Source organism: Nesoenas mayeri (genome assembly GCF_963082525.1).
Source record: "Nesoenas mayeri genome assembly, chromosome: 8".
Classification (NCBI taxonomy): Eukaryota; Metazoa; Chordata; class Aves; order Columbiformes; family Columbidae; genus Nesoenas; species Nesoenas mayeri.
The window spans coordinates 12,448,712-12,476,600 of NC_137554.1; the positions used below are offsets into that span (position 1 = coordinate 12,448,712).

The 27,889-nt window shown below is 40.0% G+C and overlaps 1 protein-coding gene across 1 annotated transcript; it reads left to right on the forward strand.

Moving 5' to 3' along the window:
- Positions 1–27,809, forward strand: LOC308042977 (TLC domain-containing protein 4-B-like; the record flags this gene model as incomplete). The annotated part of the gene is made up of 8 exons (XM_080348774.1): positions 1–86; positions 1,216–1,391; positions 11,762–11,927; positions 16,474–16,563; positions 20,737–20,795; positions 22,641–22,735; positions 24,661–24,734; positions 27,494–27,809. The coding sequence occupies exons 3-8, from the start codon at positions 11,773–11,775 to the stop codon at positions 27,807–27,809; spliced, it is 789 nt and encodes a 262-aa protein (XP_080204900.1). The 5' UTR covers positions 1–86; positions 1,216–1,391; positions 11,762–11,772.
- Positions 27,810–27,889: the final 80 nt, after the last annotated feature.

Genomic DNA, 27,889 nt, shown 5'->3' on the forward strand with positions numbered 1-27,889 from the left:
GATAAACAAATTTTTGCAAAATCTTAAAAATTGACAGACACTCAGAGGAAACTATATTGTCTGAAGAAACTACTTAACCTTTTCAGGTGAATACATCTGCCATTAAAATATCTTAATAAACCATTCTTTGCACACTGTGGTGCGTGCCGCAAGAGGCACAGTTAAATGCCATGCAGCTGCCACAGCATGCGCCAAAGTTTAGACTGATCTAAGCAAGGCGTAGAGCTATCTTTAGCATACAGATGAGTGATACTACCCCAAGCATGTGCTCTGCCTTTTTACCTGATGTGCTGCTCCTGAAAATCTGATGCTTTCATATGAAACAAAATACCTAGTATCTACAAGCACTGTTTTCTTCTCTGCTTCAATTATGCTGATTTTAATTAGCAGTCTGAATATTTTAAAAAGCATTGCTTTCTGCCCCGTTGCATGTTGAATTGTTGGGAAATTATTTGTTTGTTTTTAGCACTGCTTGGCACCAATTTCATGCTTTTCAATTGTATGCCATTGCAAAGTACATCTTCTTTCATTTTCTGCTATTCTGAGATCATCAAATTCTAGTCACTACCCCACTCTACAGTGCTCTTGTTGCTAAGAGCCTCGACTCACACAAGGCAAAAGGAAATATGTGCATGTGAAGAAAAGAATCTGGTATTATTTCAAGCTTACTCCTGCTGTTTCTAGTGTGCTCTAGCTTGGAGATTAGGGAACAGAGAAGTCATGTTAATCTCGGAGCTCTCTGGTTTAAGCCTTTGGGAATGGAACGCTTTCTAGAGCCTGAGTTCGCTGATCTCAAAGATGCACCCAGGTGCAGCTTTGTCTGCTAAAGAGCCAAGGACACATTTAACAAAGCTGCAGTACTGCCTCCATTATAGTCCTTTATGTGGCCACACTGGAGGACAGAAAATGCGTGGAGGAATGAGATGTGGACAATGAAGGAAACCAGGGGAAAATGACTGTGGAGAGAAAGAAAATAAAGTGACAGAAAAGGAAAAGGTGATAAGAAAATAGAGGATAACATGGCCGGGATGGGGGGAGGAAAGAGGAGACGGAATGACCAGGAAACCAAAAAACGGGATGGCATTCCTGCGAGTTCTGTGGATCATATTCAACATGTCTGTCTTAATGCAGTTTGATGTTTTGTCATAATGCTGACACAGTGCGTCGGTGTAGTGGTTTGTAATGCAGCATAACTCACAGTGTGCTGTTTTACAGGTCCTCAGTAACTTCTGGATGGCCACAATCGGGACAATAATACCAATAAAGAGGGTAATGCGGCAAGTGAGGTGTAACTAGATGAAAGAGACAGTGTGTGATGAGAGAGAAATGGAGAAGACAAGACAGAAAAACTGAAAGAAAACTGAAGAAGGGAGGCCAAGATACAGGAGGAGGTTAGTGACCAGGCAGCTTTCTAGAAACAACCCTTTGCTCCATTGCTGTGTATCACGTACTACTGGCAGAAATGCTTTTTTGCATGGGGCGAGAGGGGCTCGGAAAGCTAAACTAACCTATCTAACATGAAAAAGGGAAGGTGTGTTTAAAGGAAGTAAAATAAAGTGGGGGAAAATGTAGGTATTGTTTAGTACACTGCTACCTAAAAATGTGCCAGGATATGTTAGTGACCTGTGCTGGAAAGGTAAGACTCACATTCTGTAGTGCTCAGTAAGTACAACACAATATGCATCAACACAGAAAACGCAAACGTTCACACAAAACGTGTGTGCTGTTTGGAAAATGAAGATAACACAGAGATTCAGTCTGTTTTTTTCTATGCAAATTTTTTGGGGGAGGGAGGATTTTTATAAATGGAATTTTTCTTTCTTTTTTTCCTTTTCGATTGACCATTTTTCCTGCTATTTTTCAGGTTTTTTTAGCTAGAAATGAATCCAGACCCTTTCTTTTCAGTGTCCTCTTTTCAGTCTTGGGCTTTCTGAATTAAACAGTGCACTATTAGCTGCATACAGTTACTGCAATTTGACTCCGTGGGTGGCCCAAGCAATTTTCAGACAATGGAGCTGGTTCTTTTCTCACTCACACCAGTGTAACTCGTTGGCTTCAGTGGAGTTACTCTTGATTCACAGTGTTGTGAAAGGAGAATTGTGCTTGTTCTTTCATATGTTCTTTCATCTCTGTGATATTTTTGCTTACATGTATAATTGATTTTCTGGGAATATCTCCTTCTTCAGACAGGTAAACCTAGGAACTTCCGAAGATGGAAAGAAATCTAAGCATTTTTTAGGTCACTGAGTTCAATTCACTGCTGCTAGAACACCATGTTATATAATTTCTTTCATAAACCAATCAGGCTTTAAACATTCATTAAGACTATTCTTATTACAATTGTTAAATTCAGAGAGAAAGATTAGTTACGTCCTGTGTAAGTTCAAAACCACAACTGAAATAATTTGCAAGTGCTCCAGAAGTGTTTTCCTTTTTCACATAAGCCTCACTTTTCAGTACAGCAATCATGATAAAGGCTTTGTTCTTGGCAGAGGCAGTCTCTGTTCTGAGAAAGCACAGTTCTGAAATTACAGGCGTACTTAGGAAAGGGTACCATGTAGTTTTCTATTCATGGTCACATCACTCTCATGGATTTTAGTGGGAGCTACAAGCAGTCATCTGACAACAGATTTTTACCATACCTGAAGTGCCATGCTGGAAGTCAGTTACAAAAGGAGAAGGGTACAGAGCAGGTGTGTATAACTTGGCTGAGGATGGATTACTGCAGACTTCAACTTATATTGTGCTACATTCTCTTTACTGCACTGTCTGAGCAGAATCCCTCTATTTCAGCAGAATTTGTTCCTCACTTAGGGAATTCCTGGTCCTAATTGGCATGAAGGTGAAAATCAACAATGTGACCAAGACGTTCTATATAATTAAAGCATAGATGAAAGGCGGAGCCCAATTTTTCTGTTACATAGTGTAAGTATGGTGGTTCAGCTGAAGCCAACTGAATTATGCTGTTACCTGCACATGCTACTGTGATACCTTCATGCTCCCTACATTCCCTGTGATCTTTCTGTTGGCATAGAATATAATTTTATTTTTCACCTTGTATCCCTAAATCTCTGTTCTACACCTTGCCTTAGCGTGCCCATTGCCTATACTCCCTGCCACTGCTGAAGCTGAGGTTTAGAAGCTGCATTTGTTACTGGTTAGCTTCTCGCCAGTTACCATTTAGCAGTGACAGCTTTCGTTTGCAGCTGCTGCAAAATGGTGTCTGCACATCACAAGAGAGTGAGGAGGAGATGCATTAGTTGTGAAAGCCCAACTGTGGTCACTATATAGCAACCAGTTTGCTGTGATGCTGCTCTGGTGACTGTTTATCCCACCCTTTGGCTACTGTATTTGTGATGCAGAAATAGGTGCACAAGTACACAAGTACACTTTTGAGACTTACTGGAAATGCTCAAAGTAATTGTGTGGTAACTTCATGCAACACTTTGTAGGAGTGGTAGAGTACTCTGTTTTTTTGGGGGTGAATTGCTTTGCACATGCACTACAGGCCTAGTGTATTTGCTCTGGGGGATTGGTGGACATGGGGCATCCAAGGCGAGGCTGCTGCATATATGCAGTAACATCCAACCTGATGAGATGATTAGATACCAACAGTGGCAGTTATACTGGCCATTCTCAGAATCTTTCTGGAGAACATTTCTGGTTGGAAAAGAGGACAGACAACCAATCCAAGGCAACCTGGACTTATGATAGCTGTATCTAACCATGTCTACAGGTCTCCCTTCTACTACAATGCCTTCATACCCCCATAGCCAGTTCTCTTTTATCTGCAAATTCTGTTTATCAAAAAGCTGAGGGAGATCCTGCTGTATGCTCACATGGAGAGCAGTTGCCAGCCAGGAATCCTCAGTGCATCACTATTCTCAGCTTTCCAGTCAGCAGCGCTCAACCCAGCACGTGTTGCTGGGGTGTTGGAAGATGGTATTGCCTCTGGTCAGGATGTGCTGCATGCTCGACAACATGATGATCGTGGGCCAAGGTGAGAGCAGTGAGGCAGGTCAAACTAGTTTCTTTCACCCACGCAGCATCCTGAGCCAAGGGAATTGTTTGGTAGGCTGTGCTACACAGGCCTGATACAGAGGTCTTGGGGAGAGTCTGGTTTGACTTCTAGACCCTTCCTAACCTGTAAGTGCATAATGGTGATGAGTTATTTAGAGGCTTAGAGCTCTGTTAGGTGGTCTCTGGCAGAGCTCTCTCTTCAGTTTAAGACATTACCACTCTCTACTCTCTGCTTTACCCTGCTGCTAGGTATTACCACACTTGTGTGGTGGAGACTCCAGGTCACAGGTTGATGTATTAAAAAACTACCTACTTTCATTGTTGTGCTCTAGTAGACTGATCATGACCTCAGGCAGCTGGGAGAAATAACATCATAAAACAGGGCAGCTAAGTCTGCCACAGCTTGTTGTTCAGAGCCTTTGGTTCTTAACCATGCCTGGAAAGTCCTTGTCTGTGCCTGCAGGCCCTAGGCCAGCCATTCCTGCCTTCACTGCAGGTCATCTGTCACCTCCGAAGTCCACTGCTTGTTCATATGGAAGACTGTTGCCATAGTTGTTACAACTTAAGAGGGCAAGGAGTATGTATAAAGGAACTGCAAAGTCAGTGATATTGGATTAAGCAAAAGTTAAGGGCTGTTCATTGGAAGGTCAATTACTGAAGAAAAAGTTATCTTATAACTTTTCTAGTTTATGTCATCTTGAAAGTGGTTTATGATCCCACCGTGCAGTTCTTAGGTTTTAGTGAATGTTCTGTTTCACTAAAAAACTGTAGACATGATAGAAAATAGGTTGAAAGCTTCCTTATATGAGGAATAAAATATGAGAGTAAAAGATGAGGTTTTTATCACAATTTCACTAAGCAATTGTGTTGGTATGATATTGCTGTCTTCATTTGTCCATCTGTTTCTGGAATGGAAGGAGACTGGAAGCAGGAATGGGATCTCCTCCGTCGCTTAGCTGAGAATGCCTTGTGGAATTTTGTTAACAAGTTTCAGTTTAAAAGCTGGTCAACCATAAGACACGAGTCCCTAGGAAGTCAAACTTCCATAGTTCCAATGTTTACACAAACACTTATCTGGCAGTTCATTTATGTTCAGCAATGGTTTAAGCTGAGATGGCTTGAAAGAGCTGCAGATGCTGGCATTGTGCCCACCTACCTCCCACAGGTTACCATTTCCACAGCGAGGATGGGGCAGCGCCTCATTAATCAGTGCCCAAGTTTCTGTGTTTCACAGATCGGCGTACTGAGGCAAGCCAGCAGCAGTTTCTGTTCATGCTTAAGCCACAGCATTCCTGCCGTGCGAGGCATCTTGCAAGAGGGATTAGTGTACATAGTTGGGGTAGATGATTTCTTTGACAGATGCAGCTTAATCTAGTGTGAGATATGTGAATACCTTCAACATTATGTTGTTGGAGAGAGGAGAATTTTAAAATTTCTGGAATCCTTAATGGGAACAGAGAGTTGAGGTGGTTTAGGATGTGTAAAATAGAAGCATGCCAAGAGGAAGAGTCCTGCTTTCTAGTTGGCAAAAAAACAGACACCATCATAATACTCAATTTTGTCATCATATTTTTGCTTCTTTTTGATTTTTAAATACAACAGTTCAAAAATGTAAAATTAAAAATAATTTGACAAACCCCACAACATTTATTTTTAAAAAATTGCAAGTATCAGCATTACCTGCTGTCTGTATGGCGGCTGTGTTACTGATGACCCTGTGCGGTATGGTGCCATCAGGAAGTGCATAAATGGATTCCTAGCATGCCAACAGTCATATCAGCATTTTCCCGTTATGTATTTCAGACAATGGGGCTACATAAATAAAAGGCAAAGTGACCAAAATGCTGTCAGAAGGTGTGATGCTAAAGCTAACAGGAATTTTTCCTCCCCCAACACATAAGCTGTTCTCAGACACGTGCATTTAGCAGGATTTGGGGACCCACAGGCCATCGCGGCACACACGCACCGGCTCTGGCAGCTCGCAGGCTCCGCGGCCCCGGGCAGCAGCCGCGGTGCCGGGGCGGCCGGCGGGACGTTTCCCGGCCGCGGACTCGCTCCCGCCGCGCTGCCCGCACAGCCGGGCGCTGCGTTGCGCTGTGACAGCGCCGCGTTTCGAACCGCGCAGACCGCGAGTTTAAGGGCCGTCCCGGGTTATTTACTCAGTGTAGCCAACGCCGCTCCTGCGCGGCTGTTTGCCCAGGCGGCGCGGCACCCACAGCCAGCCCGCCGGCTCCCAGCCCGTGCCTGCGCGGCCCGCGGAGCTGCTGTGGGGCGGGGGGGGGTGGCCGGTAGCGCGGGGCGGGCGGGCGGGCGGGGCCGGGGAGGTCGCCCTCCCCTCCCCTCCCCGGCGGCGAGCCGAGCTCGGCGGCAGGTGGCGGCGGCGGCTCGGCCCCTTTAAGGCTACGCCTGCCGTAACCCGATCGTCGCAGCCGGAGCCTCCGCCGCCACCAGCGGAGCATCCTGCGCCTGGGAAAGGGCTGTCCCGTCCCCGCTGCTGCGAGGAAGCATGGCGGAGGCGCGGCGTCGGTAGCCCCGCTCCCAGGTGCGGAGGGTAGGGAGGGAGGTGGCCGCGGACCCGGCGGACTGCGGAGGGGCCGGCGCTGGCTGGGCGGGGGCGGTGCAGCCCCTTTTCCCCACCCCGTGGGGCTGCGCGGAGGGGTTCTCTCCTTCCCTCCCTCCGCCAGGGACGGGCCGCCCCTTGCGCGGTGCCGCCCCCGGGGGGCCGCAGCGCTCGCCGCTCCGACAGCGCCGAGTACGCCTGTTCTCTGCCTTCTCCCGCAGCGGCAGCGGGTGGCCCTTGTCCGAGCCAGCGCGGCGAGTGTGTGCGGCGGCTGCCAGCCCGCTTGCTTGCCTGCTTGCCAGCCGTCCGGGGCTGCCGCCGCGGGCGGGCACGGTGAAGCGGCGGGCGCTTCGGCCGACGGGGAGCGCTAGGTAATGCCCGGCGCGGGGGGAGCGCCCGGCGGCTGCTCGTCAGCGCTGCGCTGCTTCGGGAGGTTGCCTGTTGGGGTCCCTGCGCGCCCCTCCGCTCGGTGCCGCCTCCGAATGCGGGGCTTTTTCCCCTCTCCGTTGCTTTCGGACTTCAAACTTCCTGCAGCTTTGAGGGCATCGATGGTGTAGGTAAAGGATATAGAAGCGCACGGCTCTCCCTGTTTAACCTGTGATTATAAAAAGCGTGCCTAATCTGCCAGTTGTTTTGGAGTTTTAAGAGCAGACAGCAAAGTGGAGTTCGGGGTATCAGTAGCCTTACCTAGAAAGGGAATGGCTTAAACTGTGACTAGCTTCAATTTTGTTGTGTGTTTCCTTAATGCTGCTTACTGAGCTAAGTAGGATACATCTAATTAGAGCAATAGAAACTACTATTCAGAACGAACATTACAGCAAAACTCAAGCACTGCAGATGTCTTCTTCTTAGGCTTGTTATAAAATGAGCAAACAGTCAGTAGTCCCACCCTGCTCTTTGCAAATCAGTGTGGCAAGTTTTACAGTTGGATTTGGCTTTCAGTTTTGAACAGCTCAGAAAAGCACAGGGCTGAGTAGGATGTCCTGGTATCACTAGCAGCTTTAAGGTGTAAGCCTGTTTGGAAATTGATCCTATTTATCTTGAAATCCAGCCTTGAAGAAAGTAGGAGCTGTGGGCTTCATGCATTTCTCTGTACTTCCTTACTATGTCTTGTGGCTGTACAGTTGCATTTCTTGTTTTTATTATGTGAAAAATTGATGTGGAAACAGTAAAATGAGGAGAACATAAATGCTAAATGCCATTGATTCTGCTCCTTTGTCATCTTTCAGTTACGTGTGGACTTGTTTCTATCAGATATTCATAATGCTTTCATATTGGAGGTGAATGAATGTTGAGTCTTAATATTGTTGGTTTTTTTCTTCTAAATTAAGGAGAAACAGAATTGCAAGAAAACCACAGCATGTTAATAGCAGATGAAAAGAGTGTATTTTCAGCTCTTACCTAGTATGATTGAAAAGCTGTGTTATTAGATTTTTTTCAGAATTACTGGGGCAATTTGGTACTGTGCTGGCCATCTGTAACGAATACCTTGCTGGAAGTTGTTAGTTTACAGTGTTTGATACTTAGTTACTTAAAGACCACATTGAAAAAGTGCAGGAGTAAATGTCTGGTCATTTGTAATTACTGTCTAACTGAATGGTTAAGACAGTAATTTTGGATAATTCAGGAAATTCACTGCTAAAAAACTAATAGTGAAGAACCAACCTGGATATAATACTTTTTTCCCTGAATTGCAAAGTAGTTACACTACACCTCCCTCCCCACCCAGCCTGCCACTAACTCAAAAACCGTATCAGCTGACTGAATGGTAATCAATGACTATGCAGTTAGGAGGATAAAGTGTCTGCTCATATATAATCCATGAAGTTCTGTATCTAGATCAGACTTTGCTGGACAGCTATAAGAAGATACTGGGGCAGAAAAAACATAGTGTAGTTGAAGCTGCCTTTGACTTAGTAACTGGCCATTGTCTTAAGGGCAAAGAAATTGTATGTAATCAGAAGCTAATTATGTTTGTTTTAAGTGATAAGCTTTGGTTCAACAACAGGAGTGATTTTTTTCTTTTGAATAAAAAGAATTGGGAAACAACAGCTAATTTTCATATTAAACAGGATATAGTTGAAAACAACTTGGAGATACGAGAAAATGTTTATAGTTGAACTGTTCTTCCATCTCACATGGACCAGTGTGTTTACATCTGGCCCTTGATTTGAATTCAAATACAGCAGCCTTAATTTGCTTAAGTAAAACATGAAATTATTCCTGGACTTAGTACGTAATGTACTGAAACAGCATCTTGATAAGCACATTTGAAATCACTTTCTGAAATCAGTCTTGCAAAGCCCTTATGAATGTCTGTGAGACCAGCCACAGAGGCTGGGTGGCTGGCTTCTTCTCTGCTGCCATCATAACTCTCTCCCTCACTGGAATCACAGTTCTGTACTTGCTGCTAAAACTGTGGAGACGTAGAGGTACATAATACTTCTGAAAGTTGGATCACATGCTTTCCACGCAACTGATTTTCCTTAAAACAAATTCCCTCTACAAGCTCCTTAGAAGTAAGATTAGCTCTTCTGATTCACTTCTTGCAAGGACTGGTTGGGAGGCTTTTTGTTTAATTCCATAATCTCTTGCACTATGGACACCTGTCACACACCGAAACATTACTTACCTCATAAAATCTTCTGGTGCTAAGGAAACAAAACAAAGTGTGGATTTCTTTTGTCTAAGAGATTACGTCAATGTCTTTGAAACTCAGAGGTACTACTTACAGTCATTGCAGGTGAATAAAATTGGTAGCATCATGAGAATTGCTAAGTTTTAGTCAAAAGGATGAAGTAAGTATGATTGATGGTCAATGGTTTTGCTATTTTTCTGAAGAGAATTGTCTTCAACATGCATTTCGGCTTCCTTCACACACTTTAGGAATTAAATCAACTGATTTTTTTTCTTTGTGTCACCCAAGAGAGGACTTGCTTTCTACAAATGAGATGATGTAATAGCAAGGTTTTAGCCCCAGGAGTAGGATCTGGGATGGGTACCACACAGCACTCAGCAGTGGGTTTAAACTGTAAAATTTAAAATTTAGTTGCTTGTTTTATTCCTTCAAATGGAAATGTTTTAGAATATAGGCCTTAACACCTATTGTCTCTAGTACTTCAAACTGTGTAAAAAGTGCATAAAGTTTGATTAATATTTTGTTTCTTGGCCAGTAGAGTCAAATGGAGAAGTATGTGGAGAATAGCGTAAAAAGTACGTGAGAGAATACTGAATACTCACGATAGTATTTGAAACTGAAAGTTTTAATAGATTAGCATTAAAAAGTATGCATGACTACTATGCTGCTGAACTAGAACAGGTCATCAGATAAACAACTGGAATGAACCAGACTTTTTTGAAATGCACTGCGATGTGTGCACATTAAAATTTTAGTTTGGAGTAAAAATGCACTTATGAACTGAATCTCCTGACCACCATCACTTACTGCCCTTGGCTTTGTGTTGCGTAGCTGTCCCAGAGCGTGCAAGCTGGATTCTTTTTGGGTTAAACTAAGCAGGAAGATCGGCCTGAAAAACACATCAAAAGTCACCTAACTGTGTGGAGTCCATAGGACAGCATTAAAGCTGGTCTGAAGTAAACACTTGAAATCCATGTGATATGGATGTCAGTTGCACTCTGCAAATCTGCTCTTATTTATTCTGCATTCTGCTTCTATAGCTGTAGCTTTTTACTGTGGGTACTAGTCGGAGAAAGTTTTCAATTTGGAGGGGGGTGGGGTGGGAAGGAAGTTTGAGATTGTTGAACCTTCTGCTTCTTAATCTTTGAAGGCAAAAGTATTTTTTTTTCCTGATCTGTATGTAATACAGATTGGTTGAAGTTCTAAGTTTAAATGCAAAGCATGGTTTAATATTCTCATTATTTACACCATCAGGTGAGAATATTGTGCTTAATTTTTTGAAAAGTTATTATTTTTACTGGTGGACTTTTCTTTCTGTGTTTTTTGTTCGTTTTTTTTCCTTCTCTGGAGTTCAAGTTGCTTTCTGTCTGCAATGCAGATACAATTTCAAAAATCTAAAGCACGATCCCTTATCCTATAGTGCATGTGAACTAAAGATGGACATAAATGTATTATATACTTGTACTGGGTTTTGTTGACCATTAGGTTGCTGTAGTAACATCAAATTATGCTAGCCCTTAAGTTTTCATTTTATTTATAGATATTTTCTTCACTAAAACTAAAATAAGTAACAGAAGTTACTTAAATGGCTATTAAAATATTTAAATATTTTAGATGAAGCTATATATCTTTTTCCCTTTTCTGTTCAGCTTATTACAAATTGACTTTTTATGAGTTTGTAGCCTTTGCCAGTATTGGAGTATAAAGCACTTCACAACACTGTCATTCTGTCTTGCAAAGTACTGGTGACTCAAGAGAAATGACTGAAGCATTTAGAGACTGACGTTTATGTTTGGAATCGTTTAGTTATTTATTTAGGCCACATGAAATAGCTAAACATCCAACATCTGAAAAGCGCAGTAGCTCTGATGATAGGAAGCTTTTCAGTGTGCTCTGAAATTGTGCAAAGTTTAGACTTCTACGTGAAGAAGAAAAAAGCTCCAATACGCCGTCTTGTACGCTATCACCAAGAGAAGCCCACAGCTGTGAATTAAGTGCAGGTTGAGAACTGCTGGGTCTGTCAAGTGTGCAAACATAAAGCTGCAGTGAGGCTGTTGTTTCCTGAGGCTGACCTGGAAAACTCTCTGCTATGCTTATCTGATTTCATTGTTGCTTTTAAAAATCCTGTCAGCAGCAGTCAATCTGGTGAGAATGAGATGAGTTTTAACTTTGGAGCTTCTTGGGGCAGGAGTGGAGGCTTCAGAGCTGGCGGTGGCACTGGTCAGTGAGCGTTCCTGCCCTTTCCCTGTAAATAAAATACATGCGACTTTAGGCAATGAAAATGTATCATATGCAAATGTTAATTAAAAAAAATAATCGGAAAACAACAGCAACAAAATACACACACAAAATCCACCAAAACGCAACTTTTACATATAACAGTTTTGAGATACTTTTATATTATTAAGGCTTACATGAACAGGAGGAAACTTCTAGTGAATAATATTTCTGTTGGTGAGTTAACTGTCAAACCCACTTTCTATAGCTGCCTAAAGTAGTTAAATGGAGAATGGACTGAAATTTCCTTCTGCTTTTCTTCACAGGCTGAAGAACAATGGCTACCTTCAGCAACCTGACTATTGGCATTGCTCTTGCCAGTTTTACTGTATTTCAGCTCCTGTTCCATGTTCTGAGCTCTTGGTTGTCAACGCGAGTAACACCTGGTTTTAACAATCTCAGCCAAAAAAGGAAGATCGAATGGAATTCAAGGTAGAGTGTTCAAAACAATCTGTAGATAATGACCTATCTGACATTGGCAACATCTGGACCATTGCGTGTATATATAAAACTGGAGAAAACGTTATTAGTTAAAACATTACAAACACTTGTACACGGAATGCTTTGTTAGACAGTGATGCCCAAGTGAAAGTCAGGAAAAAAAGAAAACAGTGACTGGTGAGAGGTAATAAGCTGAAGTGGATTTATTTTAAATGGTTTCTCTGTGATGCCTCTAGTAAAGAGAAGAGGTACAAAATTCACTTCCACCAAACATACATGAAAATCAAAAGTGTTGTAATTTATTCCATGAGCTAAATGCTTGTGTATCTCTGGTCATGCTTTTGGGTGCAACGCAAGTTGCTCTCTGTTCTCGCGGTACTACCGCATTACAACCTGTTTTATATACGTTGTGATTTTCCAAGAAATTTGATGAATCTTTGGTGTAGTATTGGAGTGAGGCAGAGTTAGAAAGGTTACATCTGTGTGTTGATGGGGAAGGAGACTGCAAGAAGAAGAAGGAAAGCTATGACAGACACAGGGTACACATTCAGGAAGGAGTTGTGGAAACTCAATCTAAAATCCATCCTCGCTCCCTTTGTGTTTCTGCAGCTCCGCCACTGGGATGGATCCACCTGCATTGCACTTGTCTCCTCAGAGCGCTGTTAGAAACTTGTTCTACCCTGAGAATCTTTCCTGGGCGCTTTCCTCTCTTTTAAGCCATAAAGGAAGTATAGGGTAGTAATTGCAAATGGGATGACCACTGAGGTTTTATTTGCAATATACTACTCCAAAAGGGTGTAATGTAGTACACAAGCTTCTCTGGTTGAGATTAATTTATACAGTATAACTGCATGCTTGAGTAGCATATTACAACTTTAAAATATTTTTCAGATGTTTCTTGAATTTGAAGCTCAAAAATGTGTATTGTATGGCTGTCACGGCATTCAAAATGCATTAGTCGTATCACTGTTGCTCCTCAGTGCCGTTGAAAGGCAATATCAGGTGGATGCTTCTAAAGTTGTTTCCATTGTTCTAGGCAGCATTAGCAACTCAAATAGTCTTGCTGTTCCATTTGGCAAACGTCCACATACAGTGTTCTTAAAGGCACCATCTTAATTTCAGTTCCACCTTTAAATAATTACCTATCTGCTGGAACAACTTTGTAGGATGCGAGTTCATGATATCAGTGCATCTTAGGTTTACCTCTGTGTTACAATTGATAATAGAGGCAGTCAGAGAAACTAGACCAAACTGTTATCATGCTGGAGCTGAACCTTTGTCTTTAAGCCACATCAAGTGACCCTTGGATTGCATAATAGGCTTTCTGAGAACTTATCCCATGCCTGCTAATTTGTAGTACTTTGCATAATAACATATGAATTGTTTCACACATTGGATGTGTGCTGAAAATATGCTGCTCTGTAATCTCTTGGCTACTTTCTAGCAAGTTGTTTAACTCTCGATACAGCTCCCCAGGCACTGTCCTTTTTACTTCTTTCCACATGTTTCCTTGGGGTTGGTAGGAGGATGTAGATGTTGGGACACAGGTGAGTCGTGGTCCAGTGCTACATCCAGCTCCGGAGTTAGAAGGCGTGAAACACAAAGCATGTTCATCAGCAGCTTGTTGATATTATACCTGAGGAGGGCATGAAGGGACGGACAGGCTAACAGTGCTTGCGTTTCTACAAAGGATTGACTCCGCTAATCAAACACAGTGTTTTGTCAAACTGCTTCATCACTGTAATGTTTCACCAAAATGTAGAGACATCCCAATATATTATATATTCAGAGAATGTAGATGGACGTATATGTATTCTGCAGGCAGCTGTGCAGGTAGAAGAAGCTACTATCTCCCAGTAAAATGTGTTGCATTAACTTAAATGATTTAAAAGTAGATGGTTGTTATTTTGCCCTATATTGAATAGTGTTGGGAGTGCTCACACAAATGGTTCTGTTGGCAGTCCTGAAGGAAACTGGCACAGAGGATGGTTATGCATTTTTATCAGCTCAGCTGGGTCTGGAATTGGGCATCTGCCTGAAATGAGCTGCAGCATTGAAAAATATATTGTTACAGTTTGGAGGGTTTTGTAACCAGGCATTTGAGCTGCAGCTCTGGACTATGTTTTTCATACTGTCAATTTGTTAATTCTGACCTTCCAAGAATTAGGAAGCAATAAACTAATTGCTTCTGGAATCTTAAGTACGTAGACTCAAAATGAGTTAAAAACTATACTTCGATGCAGATGTAGTATAACTCTAATTTGTTGTGCATAAATTCCTGTCACCTCTTTTATAATACGTTTGTACTGCTGTTAAGCAGTTGTGAAAATATATATGTATTCAATAATAAAGGGACAAGTATGCAACTTAGTGCAACTTTTCTTTGCAGTTTAATGAGGAGTTAAAGGATGCAAGCTTTGACAGTAATTTCAAGGATGTGTGCAGAGCCTGATAGCTTGACCTAGATTCCATGTTAAAATGAAGTGCTGCACTATTTCCCTTCTTCTGTCCTCTCTTCTATGGAGAAACTTCAAAGTCCAGAGTTAGGGAGGAGGAAATCTGCTTTTTTTCCTTTTTTTCCTCTCTTTTTTCTTTTCTTTTCCTCTCTCCCCCTTCAAGTGCTGTGCTCGTGTACAGCTTGTATTCTAAGCACTAGGGTTTGGATAAACAGCTACTTCTGAGACAAATTGCAACTGTAAACTAATGAGCTGTATTTTAGGACAAATTTTACTTCTTTCAGTGTTATCCTCTCCTAAAGTTTGAAAATCCCAGGTATTTCTCAAACATTAGTTTTATATACCAGACTTTGTTTAAAAAGGGAAGCAAAGTTCCTAGCTCTCTTTTAATTCTGTGTTGAAAGAGTAGATATTTTAATTAAGCTATTAATTATAATTAAAATTCTGATAATTAAATTTTCTTCCTTTGTTTAAAAAAAAAGGCCAAAAAAAAAAGCAACCTGTGCAATAATGGTTAGTAAATGTTCTCATCAGTCTTCCTACATTTGACTTTTCATATTATATTAATCTCCATTCCTTTTTTTTATTTTGAACACTATTGAAAAAACTGCTGGAAATATCATGGTGACACTCTTTAAACAAATTGTAAACAGAGATTTCTTCTATGAAAAGTTACAGAATCTTCTAATTCCAATAGATAATAATAAAACCTCTGCCAAGAGGCTGGGGATTATAACCTACGCTTTCTTTGCAGAGTCTTCCACAGGAAATAAGGTGTTTTGTTAAAATCTTGCATGGTAGAGTTTAGACTCCTGAGAGTGACTAATGCACATTTAAAATAGTAATACTTTCCAAATACATGCATTCAGCATGTACAAAGACAAGACTAATAACAAACAGCATCTATATCTATACATTTGTGTGCATATCATTAATGCTGTGAGTGCAAAGGTGTTTCCAATCACACAGCATCTAAGTTAGAGTTCTCATCTTTCAAATTGTATCCCTGATTCATTAGAGCTATTTTGGCACCTAGTATTTTTTCTTCCTAGTCCCACTTGGGAAGTGGGAAAGCAGACGGTAGCTACACAGAATGAGATGCAGATTATAGTAGTGTTAAACCCATGGCTAGAGGGACAAGGTTACATGTTTTGGACCTGTGCCCATTGCATTGTTCTACCTTCCAAGAATATGTGTGGACTCAAAAGGGCAGGACTGATCCTGACTGTGCTGGCAGAAACCCTGCGAGGCCTCTGTCAATAGGTAATTTTCTTTAAAGGCTTGTTAACATTCAGAGTTTATCTACAGTGTGCATGCAGCCTGCTTGAGACTGGTGTCTTGGGGAAAAAAGTGTATAGTACCCAAGGATGGACGAGGCAGCTCTGATTGCTGTGACTTTATACAGGACAAGAGGAGCATAAAGTAAAGTAAAGCTGCAAGCTGGTAGTTCATGTGAACCTGTGGCTTTTATACCTCAGATACTTGGCTACAACCTTTTGTTATGAAAGTTTTCTCTTTGAAAACCAGAATCTACATGAAATGTGCTAGAAATTCTTTCTGAAAAAGTCATTGATAGGGTTCTTCACTTAATACCCCTCTTTTCAAAACCTGAACTTGGCAGATGTGTTGTGGGTCATCTATTAATTTGGTGCCTGATAGAACGGAGAAACCTCTTGCTGCAGGACTCATGGGCCGATCTGAATATGAAATGTATACAGATTTTCCAGCAAATGGGACAACACAGTAAATGTTTGTTAGAGAACTGGATGTCATGCTGTCTTTGAGGATTCATTAGTATATAGGACAATTGGGGGAAAACATAGATCTCAATTACTTTAAGACCCTATTTAACATCCCCACCACCCTGCCCCAAATCTAATACATAAATTCCTTCTTTTTGACTGTTTTTTCCCATCTGTCATTGTATAAGTGATTAGATGTGGCATAAAGAAGAGATGATTGTCTTCCACAGACGTATCTGGGTGCAGTTGAAAATGTCCTTGGAAACATCCTACCTTAAGCACAGTATATGAAGTTGTGAATGGCATTATCTCCTTGTGACTGTGATCTCTTTTTTTCAGGACAGTGTCCACATTCCATGCCTTGGTGGTTGGTGGATTTTGCCTGTACATTTTGTTGTACGATGATGCTGTTAATGCTGACCACCTCTGGTAAGACATGTTATGTATATGTTATATTTACACAATAAAACCACATAATTGAGAAGGAAAAAAATAATCATGCAGTGTATTAGTTACTGAAATAATTGTTCCATTTCCCTTAAAATATGCAGTTGTGATATGTCCATTTTAATGTATGTACTATTTGATAATTCCAAATGATTTTGTCAGTATTAATGTCATAGTACATTGTGTCTCTGTGAAGTGGAATAGATAAAATATAAGCAATTGATTTGAAATAGCGTATTAAATTACTAAAGCATAGAACCAAGAGTGTAACTGAAAGTCTGCATGACTGAAACTATGCTCTTTACTGTAATAATTTTAATGTGAAATTGAAATGCTGTTACAGGTCTGGAAAGTGTGTGTGAGAAAGAGCTGGAAAATCCTATTATGTGTATAAAATACATATGTCTAAATTGATAAAATAAGATGTTTATATTTCTACTTGCCATAAAGGTTCTATGAATCTTTGTTTTAAAAAAAGTATGAAAGTCTCAAGTACTGTCTTCCATTTGATAAATGGACTTCTAGTATTTTCTCTAGCTAACAAAATATTCTATATTAGGCTTGTGTTTTCTTGATTTCTAGTTACATTGTTTCACACTTTTTTGAGGGAGCAGGAACAAGATGGCTTTGTTTCAGTTGAATTAATTACAGATCGCTACTGGTGTTTTGAATTGTCACTCATCATCCTCTGGAACCCTTTCCCTGTGGAAGGAAGCACACATTTTTCCTGAAGACTAAATATTTTAAGTTTCATTTCATATTTCTGTCATAGACTGTTGTTTTTAGCCTTGTCAAAGTACCACACTGAGTCAGTTTAAACTCGCATAACATCTGATGCTTGTTCTGCTCTTTTGATATCATAAATTAATGACAGTAAAGTGTGAACTAGAACGGATTGGGTGGTTGAAGTGCTCTGCCACTGACTTATGTGACTTTAATAAATGTGACACTAATTAATAACACAAATTTAGGTAACATTGGCCTCTTCTGTATACAGTGATATATGATTAAATAGTTGGCTGTTTTGGATTTTTTTTCATTGCATTCTGGTATCTTTAGAGAGTCCGAGTATCTTAAATGAATAACTTATGAGATCTGTTAACCATGTTGAAAAGCAGCATGTTATTATAACTCTCAGTGTGTGTTGTGGTAAGCTTTATCAGATAGAAGCTTTTATCCTGCTTTGAATAGACCTTGTTCTAAATAGTACAAAAGAAGTCTTGAATGGCAGGAATAAAAACCTCTTGGTGATGATAAGTAAATTGTATTTTCACATTTACCAAATTTTCCTGGTATAATTCCAGAAAAAAAATAAATTAAGCAGAAATCAAATGACTTTTTGTTCTTAAGTTCGAGAAAAGTTATTTTAGATATTTCTGAATACTATATTGAAAACTTAATCTTGCTTATGGAGCCTTAGCATCCTAGATTATGTAAAAACATTAAATCTTGAAAAAAAAATCCATCTGCCTTTGGGAGAATTTTTTTCTGTATTTCTATTTTTGCTTCTAAATAGTTTCTTCTGTTTAGATATGTTTCCAATGATTGCTGTCAGTGGTTTTACATTTGGTTCTACGTTTGGTAGAGCAAAGAAAACTTCATATTTAAAAATCAACAGGGAGTATATCTAATCTGTGTGCTTTAAATCAAATCTTCAGGTTCTTTTCATGGCAGTATTGCTGTAAATTGTTTCTCGGTCAAAATTATCTTAATGGTTTTCAGGAATTTGTCAATTAGACGTGCACAGAACAAGCTAGGTGTGGAAATCAGTATTTTTTGTTACTAAACCAATAATTTAAAAATGTGTGAAGTATCATTTAATGTATCTAAAACAGTTTCAATGATTAGAATTCATGTTCACACAAGTGATTAAGTGCAAAGGAAAACCAAACATAATATTGCCTATGGCTTTACAAGTACTTGTATGTAGCCTGCAAGTAAAATACAACCAGTGAAGCCAGGATTGTTGGGTGGTTTCCTCAGAATTTGCAGCTGTACATTTTCTAAGGCTGACCTTTTACATTAGATTGTTCAGGCTAGCATTAGTCTGTGCATTCCCCCACATGTCATATTGGTTCACAGTACACAGTAATTAAAGCCTTAGCTGACGGTGTAGAACTTTAACCATTTTTTTCCAGACTTTTTTTGTGGCTGTACATTAAATCTTAAGTTGCTTATTATTTTTACATTGCTTCGTAGCTGTATCCACATTAGTCTTGGTTTAAGTTGAATAAGACTGAAGAGTTAAAGAACAAATGACATGGGAAATGCCAGACTGTTGCAAGGCCTGGAAATCTGATGTCCTTTTGAAATGCAGGCATCAGTTGTAGGACTTGGTCACTGATGAAGGATGCAGGAGCTGTTCTGCAGGAGCCTTGTATGAAAGATACAAGAAACATTTGTGAATCTAGTTTCAGTAGTTTGTAAGTGAATGTAAAGAAGATGTACACAGTTGAATTAAGTCGTAGCTTCGCAGAAGAGCAGGGTTTTTCATATGACTGTCCACAGTCATTACACTTTTTGAAGTCTGACATTTGATTAGCATTTTGTGTGACTCTATATCTGCAAAGAAGTTTGATGAAAGTCAGTCATGTCAACTTTTGTTTGTTATATCTGCCTGTGCATGCTCATGTGTAATTCATTTGCCATACACACCTCCTTAGCAATCAGAACCAAGGGAACCAATTTCGTATACTCAGTCCTTTGCATCTTCTCTGGAGAAGAATGTGAAGGTTCTCGAGCGCAGGCTCAGTGTTGGTGATCATGTGCTGGAGTATGTTGGGAACACTTACAAGTGTGGTTATGATGCTGCAGCTGGGAGCTCGAAGGAAAGGGCTGTACCTATTTAAAGAGTTTCTGCTCAAGTGGTGGAAACACATCTGTCCTGTCTGTGTGCTGTGTCTAGCTGTGACTTTCAGAAGAACTACACCTAAAGAAGCACTCAGCCCACAACATACATAGCTGAGGAAACCAGGTTTTGAAGCCATGGAAAATTTTTGCTGCCTCAAGTTGCAGTTGAGAGCGCCTTTGTTGCCAATCTTAAGAGATGGAGTGAGCTCTAGGCTCTCCTAGTAACGTTTTTCCTCACCTAATGGCAGAATTCTGATTTTGTGAGTCCTTCTATTTTCCTGTAAGCTACCCTCTCACTCAGGGAAGCAGTTAGGTTTAGATGCTAAGAAGAAAGCCTTAAAAATTAGTGAACACATTGCAATAATACAGGAAATCTTTTCTGCTGTTTTGTTCAAATAGGATTAAAAAACAATAACTAAGTAATAGCATTTTACTGCTTTCTAGCTCCGTTAGACTTTGTATTGGAGGTGGCTGTAAGCACAGTTGTGTTCCTTTTTTCTCAAAAGGTTTACAACAAAGATTGCTTTCACAGCTTGTCTTGAGCCATCCACATTTTATAAATCTGTAGACCTATCGCTTGCAGCTCAGTTCATACTTACACAAAACATTAGATGCACAACTTAGTTAAAAAAAAAAAGTAATGATTTTTATGCTGAGGAGAAGAGATTTCCTTACCAAACTTTTCGAAGTAGAAATGCACAGAGGACAGTGGAGGAAAGAACAAATGTTACTTACTGTAATGTGGATGCTTCTCTTTTTTGTGCTGTATTCACAAGTTTGGGTTGTTTGAACATGCTAGAGGAGCTGAAGTGGTGGGTCTCCTACTAAGAGCTTTGCCTGCTGAACATTTGACACCAAAAGGGAAGGGACAGAAGGCATGAAACAACTCTGAAAACATTTCTCCTCAAACGCTCCTTGGCTTCAAAGAACGGGCAAATAATTTCTTTGTCATCTTCCACTCCGTTTATCCCCAGAAGCATCCATCCTCTTACGAACAGGAACAGCTCTTCTGTTTCCAGAGGAGCCAGCTCAGGGTACTTGGTGGGTTTCAGTTCTAGTCTCTAGCAAAGCTCTTGGAGCAGCCTCGACCCCAAGGCAGGGGCTGATCCTGATCAGGGTAGTTAGTAATGTCTTATATCTGGTTAGACAAAGAATCAGGATCTTTCTTAAGCAAATCTCGTAATGCCGTACTCATGGGCCAAGAATAAGGTGACCAAATGGACATTATGTGTTTGATGACTGTATGTCCTTTGCAAATTACCTTGTTATAAAGGCTATAACTGTGTATTTTTGGTGTGTTTACAGGGGTGACCCTTCAATTGTGAAACTGAATATTGCTATTACCACAGGCTACCTCATTTCTGGTAATTATGCAATGTGTATATAACACAACCTGTATATTTACATTGAGTTGCTATGCCTATGTATTTATACAATGCTTGGAGATGTGATATGTACATACAATACAGTTTCTACTGTGGCTTTTAAAATTGCTAATGGAGTTGTGGGTTGTGGTGAAATCAGAGGATCTTGCCAGTGGATATGAAAGATGGAATGATACCTCCCCAAGCACTGGGGAAATGCCTCTCTGTGGCTTTGTGATGGTTTGATACACAACCACCAACTCCAGCTCAGTTTGTCCTTCAGCCGGTTGAGAAGGTGCTAAAGCAGTGCCATTCACTCCCTTCAGGGTGTCTATAGCCCATAGCTCTTTTATATATTTCTTCTTGTGACCTAAGAATCTTGGCAGAGGAATTTTAGTAAACCTCAATACAAGCTGAGGGAAATGACAACTTAGGATCCTGCCCATCCACCTTTTGGTCTCGCTTTAAGAAAAAATTAGTGATATGTAAAACATGGAAATTTTTAAGTGTTTTCTTGGTATGGTATTTACCACTGCATATATTTTGTGTTCTTAGTTATTTATTAACTGAAGTTGGCATGGGGAATTTGCTATTATAGAAAATGTTTTTTGAGCTTTCTTTTATGGTGTGGGGGGATAATACTGACTTACCAAAGCAAAAACTTGTTGTGACTTGGACTATTTTCAGGGAAAACTTCTCATGTTAGGATGGTCAGAGACTGGGCTGTGGACCTGACTGTCTCTCAAAGTAGATTTCTCACCACAGTGGAACTGACAAGCTGGTGATGAGCACACTCAGTTAAACTGTGGGTTAGTTTAAGTATCTGTTTTTTCCATAAGAACTTCAGCGCCCACGTTGAAATGCATTAGTATCTTTTTTTGGATAATTATGCATTAGACTTTCATTATGAATTAATGAATGCCTTTGAACAGAGACCTGAACCTGGCCACTTGTTCTCTCTCATGTCCTTATATAGTTAATGTTTAATTAATAGGAAGTGGAATAGCTCTGCCAGGTGAGATAGAGTCCTGCCTGAGGACAGCTAATATAAAAGAGATCAAGGCACTTACAGGAGATACAAAAGGCACAGGGGTACAATCTTTGATTTGGAACTTTGGTCACTAATATTCCAGTCCAAAGCACTCATTTGGAGAAAGTAGGAGCATAAGTTGATTGTTCCAGTACAGAAAAGTAAGTCTTCTGTAATCTCAGACCATCACAGGAGGAACTTTTCTGACAGAGCTTTCCTTATAACTTTAATTCAGGTCCACTATATTGTTTTGTAGTAATTGGAAAATTTTTATTAAATGAAGCAAACATGCTTCTCATTCCAAGTGCCACTTGCAAAATATTTTCGGTAAATGGTTCCCTGTTTGCTAATACAACCACTTTTTGATTCAAAAGTTCCCCAGAATAGCGGAATAGATCCCTTCATTTATTGCATGTATTTGTATATTGGGTATGCCCAGTGTAGCCCCTTCTTTTTTTTTTTTTTTTTGGTCACTTGTTTGAAATGTTTGGGTTCATAAGCATGAAGTCTTGCTATGAGATTCAGAATCCGCTTTTTCCATCCAAAATATTTCAGCTAAAGCTGTTGCCTCTGTACTTTCATTGATGTGGAAATTGATAATTCATGGCAGCTGTTGGAAGAATACAGTTGCTTGACGCTTCGATTAAAGTAAAGTCTTTAGCATAAAGATGCTCTCTTCAGAGACAGTTAATTCAGAGTGTTTCTACTGATGCCATATATTGGCATTTATACCTCTAAAACTTAGAGAAACACTATTCGGAGGTCAATGGTAGTATACTAAGTTGTTCTTTATCATTATTTCTTTTCTCTCGTAGATTTGTTGCTTATTATTTACTACTGGAAGGCAATTGGTGACAAATTTTTTGTAATACATCACTTGGCAGCTCTGTATGCTTACTATTTTGTACTGGTGAGTGCTGTATTTTCCAGTAACATAAGAAGTAGATGGTATTAAAGACAATGCTTTTATAGATCTTACTTGCTTAATGCTTAAAATATTCTTCCTTTGTTGGTGTATTAGCTTTGTGAAAGGCATAATCGTCATTACTTTCTCAGTGGTTTTATCAGCCATTTGTGGTAAGTGCACACTTTTTCAATGTTACAGTCCTTCAACAAAGATGTGTAACTTACTTAACTGCTGGAATTAAAACCCTTCTCAGTCTTTGCTGTAGAGAGACTTTGACAGAGAGGCTTTTCACATGGTTATAGAAAAGTGTTTCAAATAAAACCACGTCTGAATTTAGCTGGAAAATTGAAAGGAAATGGTTTCAAGTGGTTATATTCTGCTTGTGATTCTATTTGCAAGGCCAGTGATCCTTAACTCTGGTCAATGTACTACAGTCAGCTGGGTATATTGTTTTTTTCCTGGGGTGTGTTTCTTTCTTTTTCCTTTTTTGTGTTGGATTTTGCTTTTGTTTTTTAATCTGTTGCGGCACAAACTGATCCTCTGAGACTTCTCGTTTAGGGTTACTGTGGTGGAGAAACAGTGGACGATTAACTGTATATATCTATAATGTCTGTGGCATATATGCATTGAAGGGAAAAGGGGAAGAGAAGGATACTGTTCTAGGATAAAGACTTAGTTACTCGCTGCTGTTGCTGGAATTTCTCAAAGATGCCCATGTGACTTAGTAGAAATCCCACTGACCTCCAGAATAATGCTCCTGAATTTCTTCTAAAAAGCTCATTCAGTAAATAAAGAAATCTTTTAAAATACAGTTTACTTCATTTACCACACTTCTTTCCCTGCCTACTGTGTGAATCCCAGGCTTACGATGTTAGAAGTGTTGAGATGCCAGATTACTGTCAGATTTCTTGCATAATGGTTTAAAGGGAATGAAGTACACTGACAAAGACTCTGTTTCAGGTTGAAGATAATTAGATCTACTAATATTATCACAGATTAAAGTGAATTACAGTTGAATATTAGAGAAGTGAAAATACCGCTACCAAGGCTAATCCCTGATGCAGAAATTTCATTAGTTGTTTCTGGAGTAAATGGAAAGAGTAGTGTTAGTGTGACCTTCTTTTAAATCAGTTTTTATTATTTGGATATGGCTCTGCCTGCAGACATCTGTGTTACTCTCATTCTCTGATCTTCAGAGAAAGCTACTCATAAGTATCTCCTTTCAAAACTTGCTCTTGGAGGTAGGAGAGGATTTGGTTAAGGACAGAGATTTTTCCATTTGACATAGCGTGAACTGACATGAAATGCCTGAAGTTGTGGGTGTTGGTGCACGTGGTGGGTCAGAGAGGCACCATGACACACACTTCATAGGTTGTTCAGGACACTCACTGACAGTATTTAAAAAAAAATCTTCTGTACTTTGTCACTGGGAGGAAAGTGCTTGGTTACAACGTGCACGGGTGTCCCTGTACCCGCAGGTATTGGACACGAGTGCAGAAATGACGTGCTGCTCCTAGCCTGTCCCAGGGGGACAGGAGGAAGGGCTTGATGTTTAAACATTGAGAAATCCAAAATATTTACAGTTTTCTTAGATAGTAATAGTGTAATTGTAATTATAACTTATGACTACTTGTGCCAGTCTTCTCTAGCTAGCTTTCCATTGCCAATTAACTGTAAGTCTTTTAAAAAGTTATTTAAAGTAAGAACTTACTGACTTGAGATACCTGAAGGACAATTGCAGCTTTTGTAGTGAACCTCATTTCAAAGTGTTAAGGATGTTGGCCACAGCTGGCAAACTCTTATCATTTTTAATAAAGAAGTTGAGACATTGCATCATTCTATGTATACTTGAAGACTTTAATCAAGATTTTATGTCTACATTGTTGATTTTTTTTGTGTGTATGTGTCTGTTTTGTTTCACTAACCAGAGCAAAGGTCTGTTGGCTTATTTTGGAAACTTCCGTCTGCTTGCAGAATTCTCCACTCCTTTTGTCAATCAGCGGTAAGTGGTTAGGGAGTTTTTGCATAACTCTTTTAAATTTTAATCTCTACTATTATTATTTCTGTTACTTCAGAAGTTGTTTTTGTTGTTGAATGTCTGCTGGTAGGGGAAGGCAGTCAGTGCCGTGTCCCGGTGCCCTGGGGAGGGCGGCCTCTGTCCCTGTCCCCAGCCACCATGGCCCAGCTGGGGACAGGGATGTGCCTCAGGAACAACTCACCTGGGGAGAGGGGCTGTGGTGTAGGGCAGTGCTGCACTCCTCTCCTCTTCCTACATGGTTTTGCACTGGATCAGATCTTTCAGTGTATCAGATGTGTATTCCTCACCCGTACTTTTTGAGGTGTATTTCTGCTTTACTGATCCTACGTGTGTGGCATCTGTTTTCTTTTCCAAGTGTCTGGTAGAGGAAGGATAAGATTTGTGAGGCAAATAGGGACTGTAATCCTGCGAACAGGGTATCTTGACTCTTAACAGTTACTGCATTGTGACTGTAAACTCTGAAATATTTTATGAGACTGTAGCATTCCTCAGATCTCTAAGAATAAAAAAATGTGCTGAGATCTCTTCTGAACATTAGCTTGGCAAATTCAACTTATGGTAGGGTAGGATGGGATAATGAAACTCTCCAGAGGTTGCTTTCAGTTGCCCAGGTAGAGCTGAGTAGGAGTTCATAGTCTAATATAGTGTGTGCTCCATGTGCACAGAGGAACTGAGGAGCAATTTAACACTTCTTTAAATTTATTTTAGTAATACAGGGAAGAAGAGAGGGGGAAAAAAAAATAAAAATAAGAAAAAAGGTTGTATTATATTCTAGGTTTTTCCAGGTTTCCATGTTGAAATTCATGTCCTAGTGAATGGCTGTTCTCCCAGCTGACTTCTGCCAAAACAGGATTTCATCCCATGTTTGGGAGGTACCTGTACTGATGCTTACCTTGCAGACTGTGGCGTTAGGAAGTGTTGTGATACATCTGGCTATTAAAAGTAATATAAGTTATACTTTTAAAATGCCTATGGGGAGATCATGTGTCTTTGAATACCGAAATTTACTGCTTTCTCAGAAAAACAGAAATCACTGTAGGAGATAAAGTCCCTTGCACTATGGGATGTCATCTCATTAGTCCATGAATGTTTTGTTTTCATTAAATTTGAAGAGAACCAGACCCTTAAGACAGTAAGTAGTGGATAATGATAGTGACTTATGTTTCTTGTTTACATTCTTAGGATTACCAAAATAGCTATTACTAAAATATAAAATGTTATTCTAATCTCAGAACTGTAGTATTTTATTTGTATTTCCTGTCTGTGTCGTTAGGGATGTCTAATTGGAGGTTGTCTTCATGCTCAGCATTTAGATCTTTTAATGTTAGTATCAGAATTTATGTAATTAATTGTGAATGGTGGTAGGTAAAATTGTGATTACGGACTTCTTTTTGAGTTTGCTGAGAGAAAGAAGGTTTTAAACAGATGTCCAGTTACCCATGTTGGCACATCACAGTATATTTTAAAACCTTTTTTCATATTACTTTTGGAATCTGCATTGTATATATCAACAAAAGTACAGGCTCTGATTGCTAGTCTGACCAAATACATCAGGTCTCTCTTTTCATCGTCTGGACAGTGTTGCTGTGGTGAGGTATCCTGCTTCTGGGCTGGACCGCCACCTCCAGTGCCTGGATTTTAATTGTCTCAGTTGCACTCTTAACGAATTGCTGGAGTATTTCTGTTAGATCCGGATGTCTGGCAAATCTTTTTAGTATATCTGTAATTACCTAGATTGTAATCTGTAGGTAATTAAAGTAAAAATTACTTGAAAAAAAACAAAACAAAAAACCAAAACAAACAGTTTTAGAACTGTTTTTTTTTGTTAAACAGTTTTATCCTCATATTTTCTTGGAAATAAACTGATTATTCTACTTCCCCATCTGCCATCATGAATAGAGTGACTTAGGTAACTTTCCTCTGGTCCTATCTTTAACCTGCCATTGTTGCATAAATTTTTCCTTGCATTTTTTTCTGGTTTGCATGTGAATGATCAAGAATTAGAAGAATGTGTTGTTCCTTTTTCTAGGAATTCAACCTGCAGGTTCTGTGTGCTGGGCAAAAGTTAAGTTATGGCTGTCTACTAAGGAATTAATATGCAACATTATTTTTTTAAAGACCAGTTAGGACTCAGTAGTAGTAGTGAGAGAGGGGGGTTTTAGATTTAACTTTTCCGATGCGTAATGTACCTACCTGTGACACTGTCCAGTGTCGTTAGCCATATCTCGTTCTGAAGTTCTGGTTTCAGGCTGAACAGAAGCAGTCAGAAAATCCCAAGTCCGAGACACTGGAAATTGGAGCTCTATCTAGATTATCACACCCAAATACAATGCTAGAATTACTTTCAGGGAAACAGACAGAATTTTAGCTGCCTGTTGGTGCAAACTATAGGAACAAGTAATACGTTTGCATTTATCATTTTAGAAGAGAATTTGTATTGCATTGTATTGCACAACAGTAACTGAAATTCACACCGGTTGTCAACTGCTTTACAGTGCAAATCAAGTTATTTTTACATGTTATTCTGCGGTGTACGGGATATCACACACCGCTTAAGTGGGGGGAAAAATATGCAGCCAAGCAGGAGGATTTGCAACTAAGCCAAAACACAGTGCAATAATTTAGAAATGATAAGGGAAGAAGCAATTAATAAAATTATTAATCAGAGGAAAAAAATCCTTGGCTTCAAGTCTGTCTGGTATCTGTGAACGCTTCTTTTGCAGGTGGTTTTTTGAAGTACTGGGATATCCCAAATCTTCGAAGGCCAACATCATCAATGGTGTGCTGATGACAGTTGTGTTCTTCGTGGTGAGGATTGCCGTCATGCCTGTATATTACAGCCACGTAATTTCTTCATTTGGAACAGAAGCTTTCCAGAGATTAGGATTTGCAGCCCAGAGCGCCTGGATTATCTCAAGTTTTGTCCTGGATGTTATGAATGTGATGTGGATGGTCAAAATTGCAAAAGGATGCTACAAAGTCATTTGTCTTATTGGACGGGAGGAAGCCAAAACTCATAGAAATGGAAAATCTGACTAGAAGTAGTATGCATAAGATGAAATTTCTGCTATGAAAATAATTACGGTTCACTGAAGCAGTGCACATTTCTGCCATGGGAT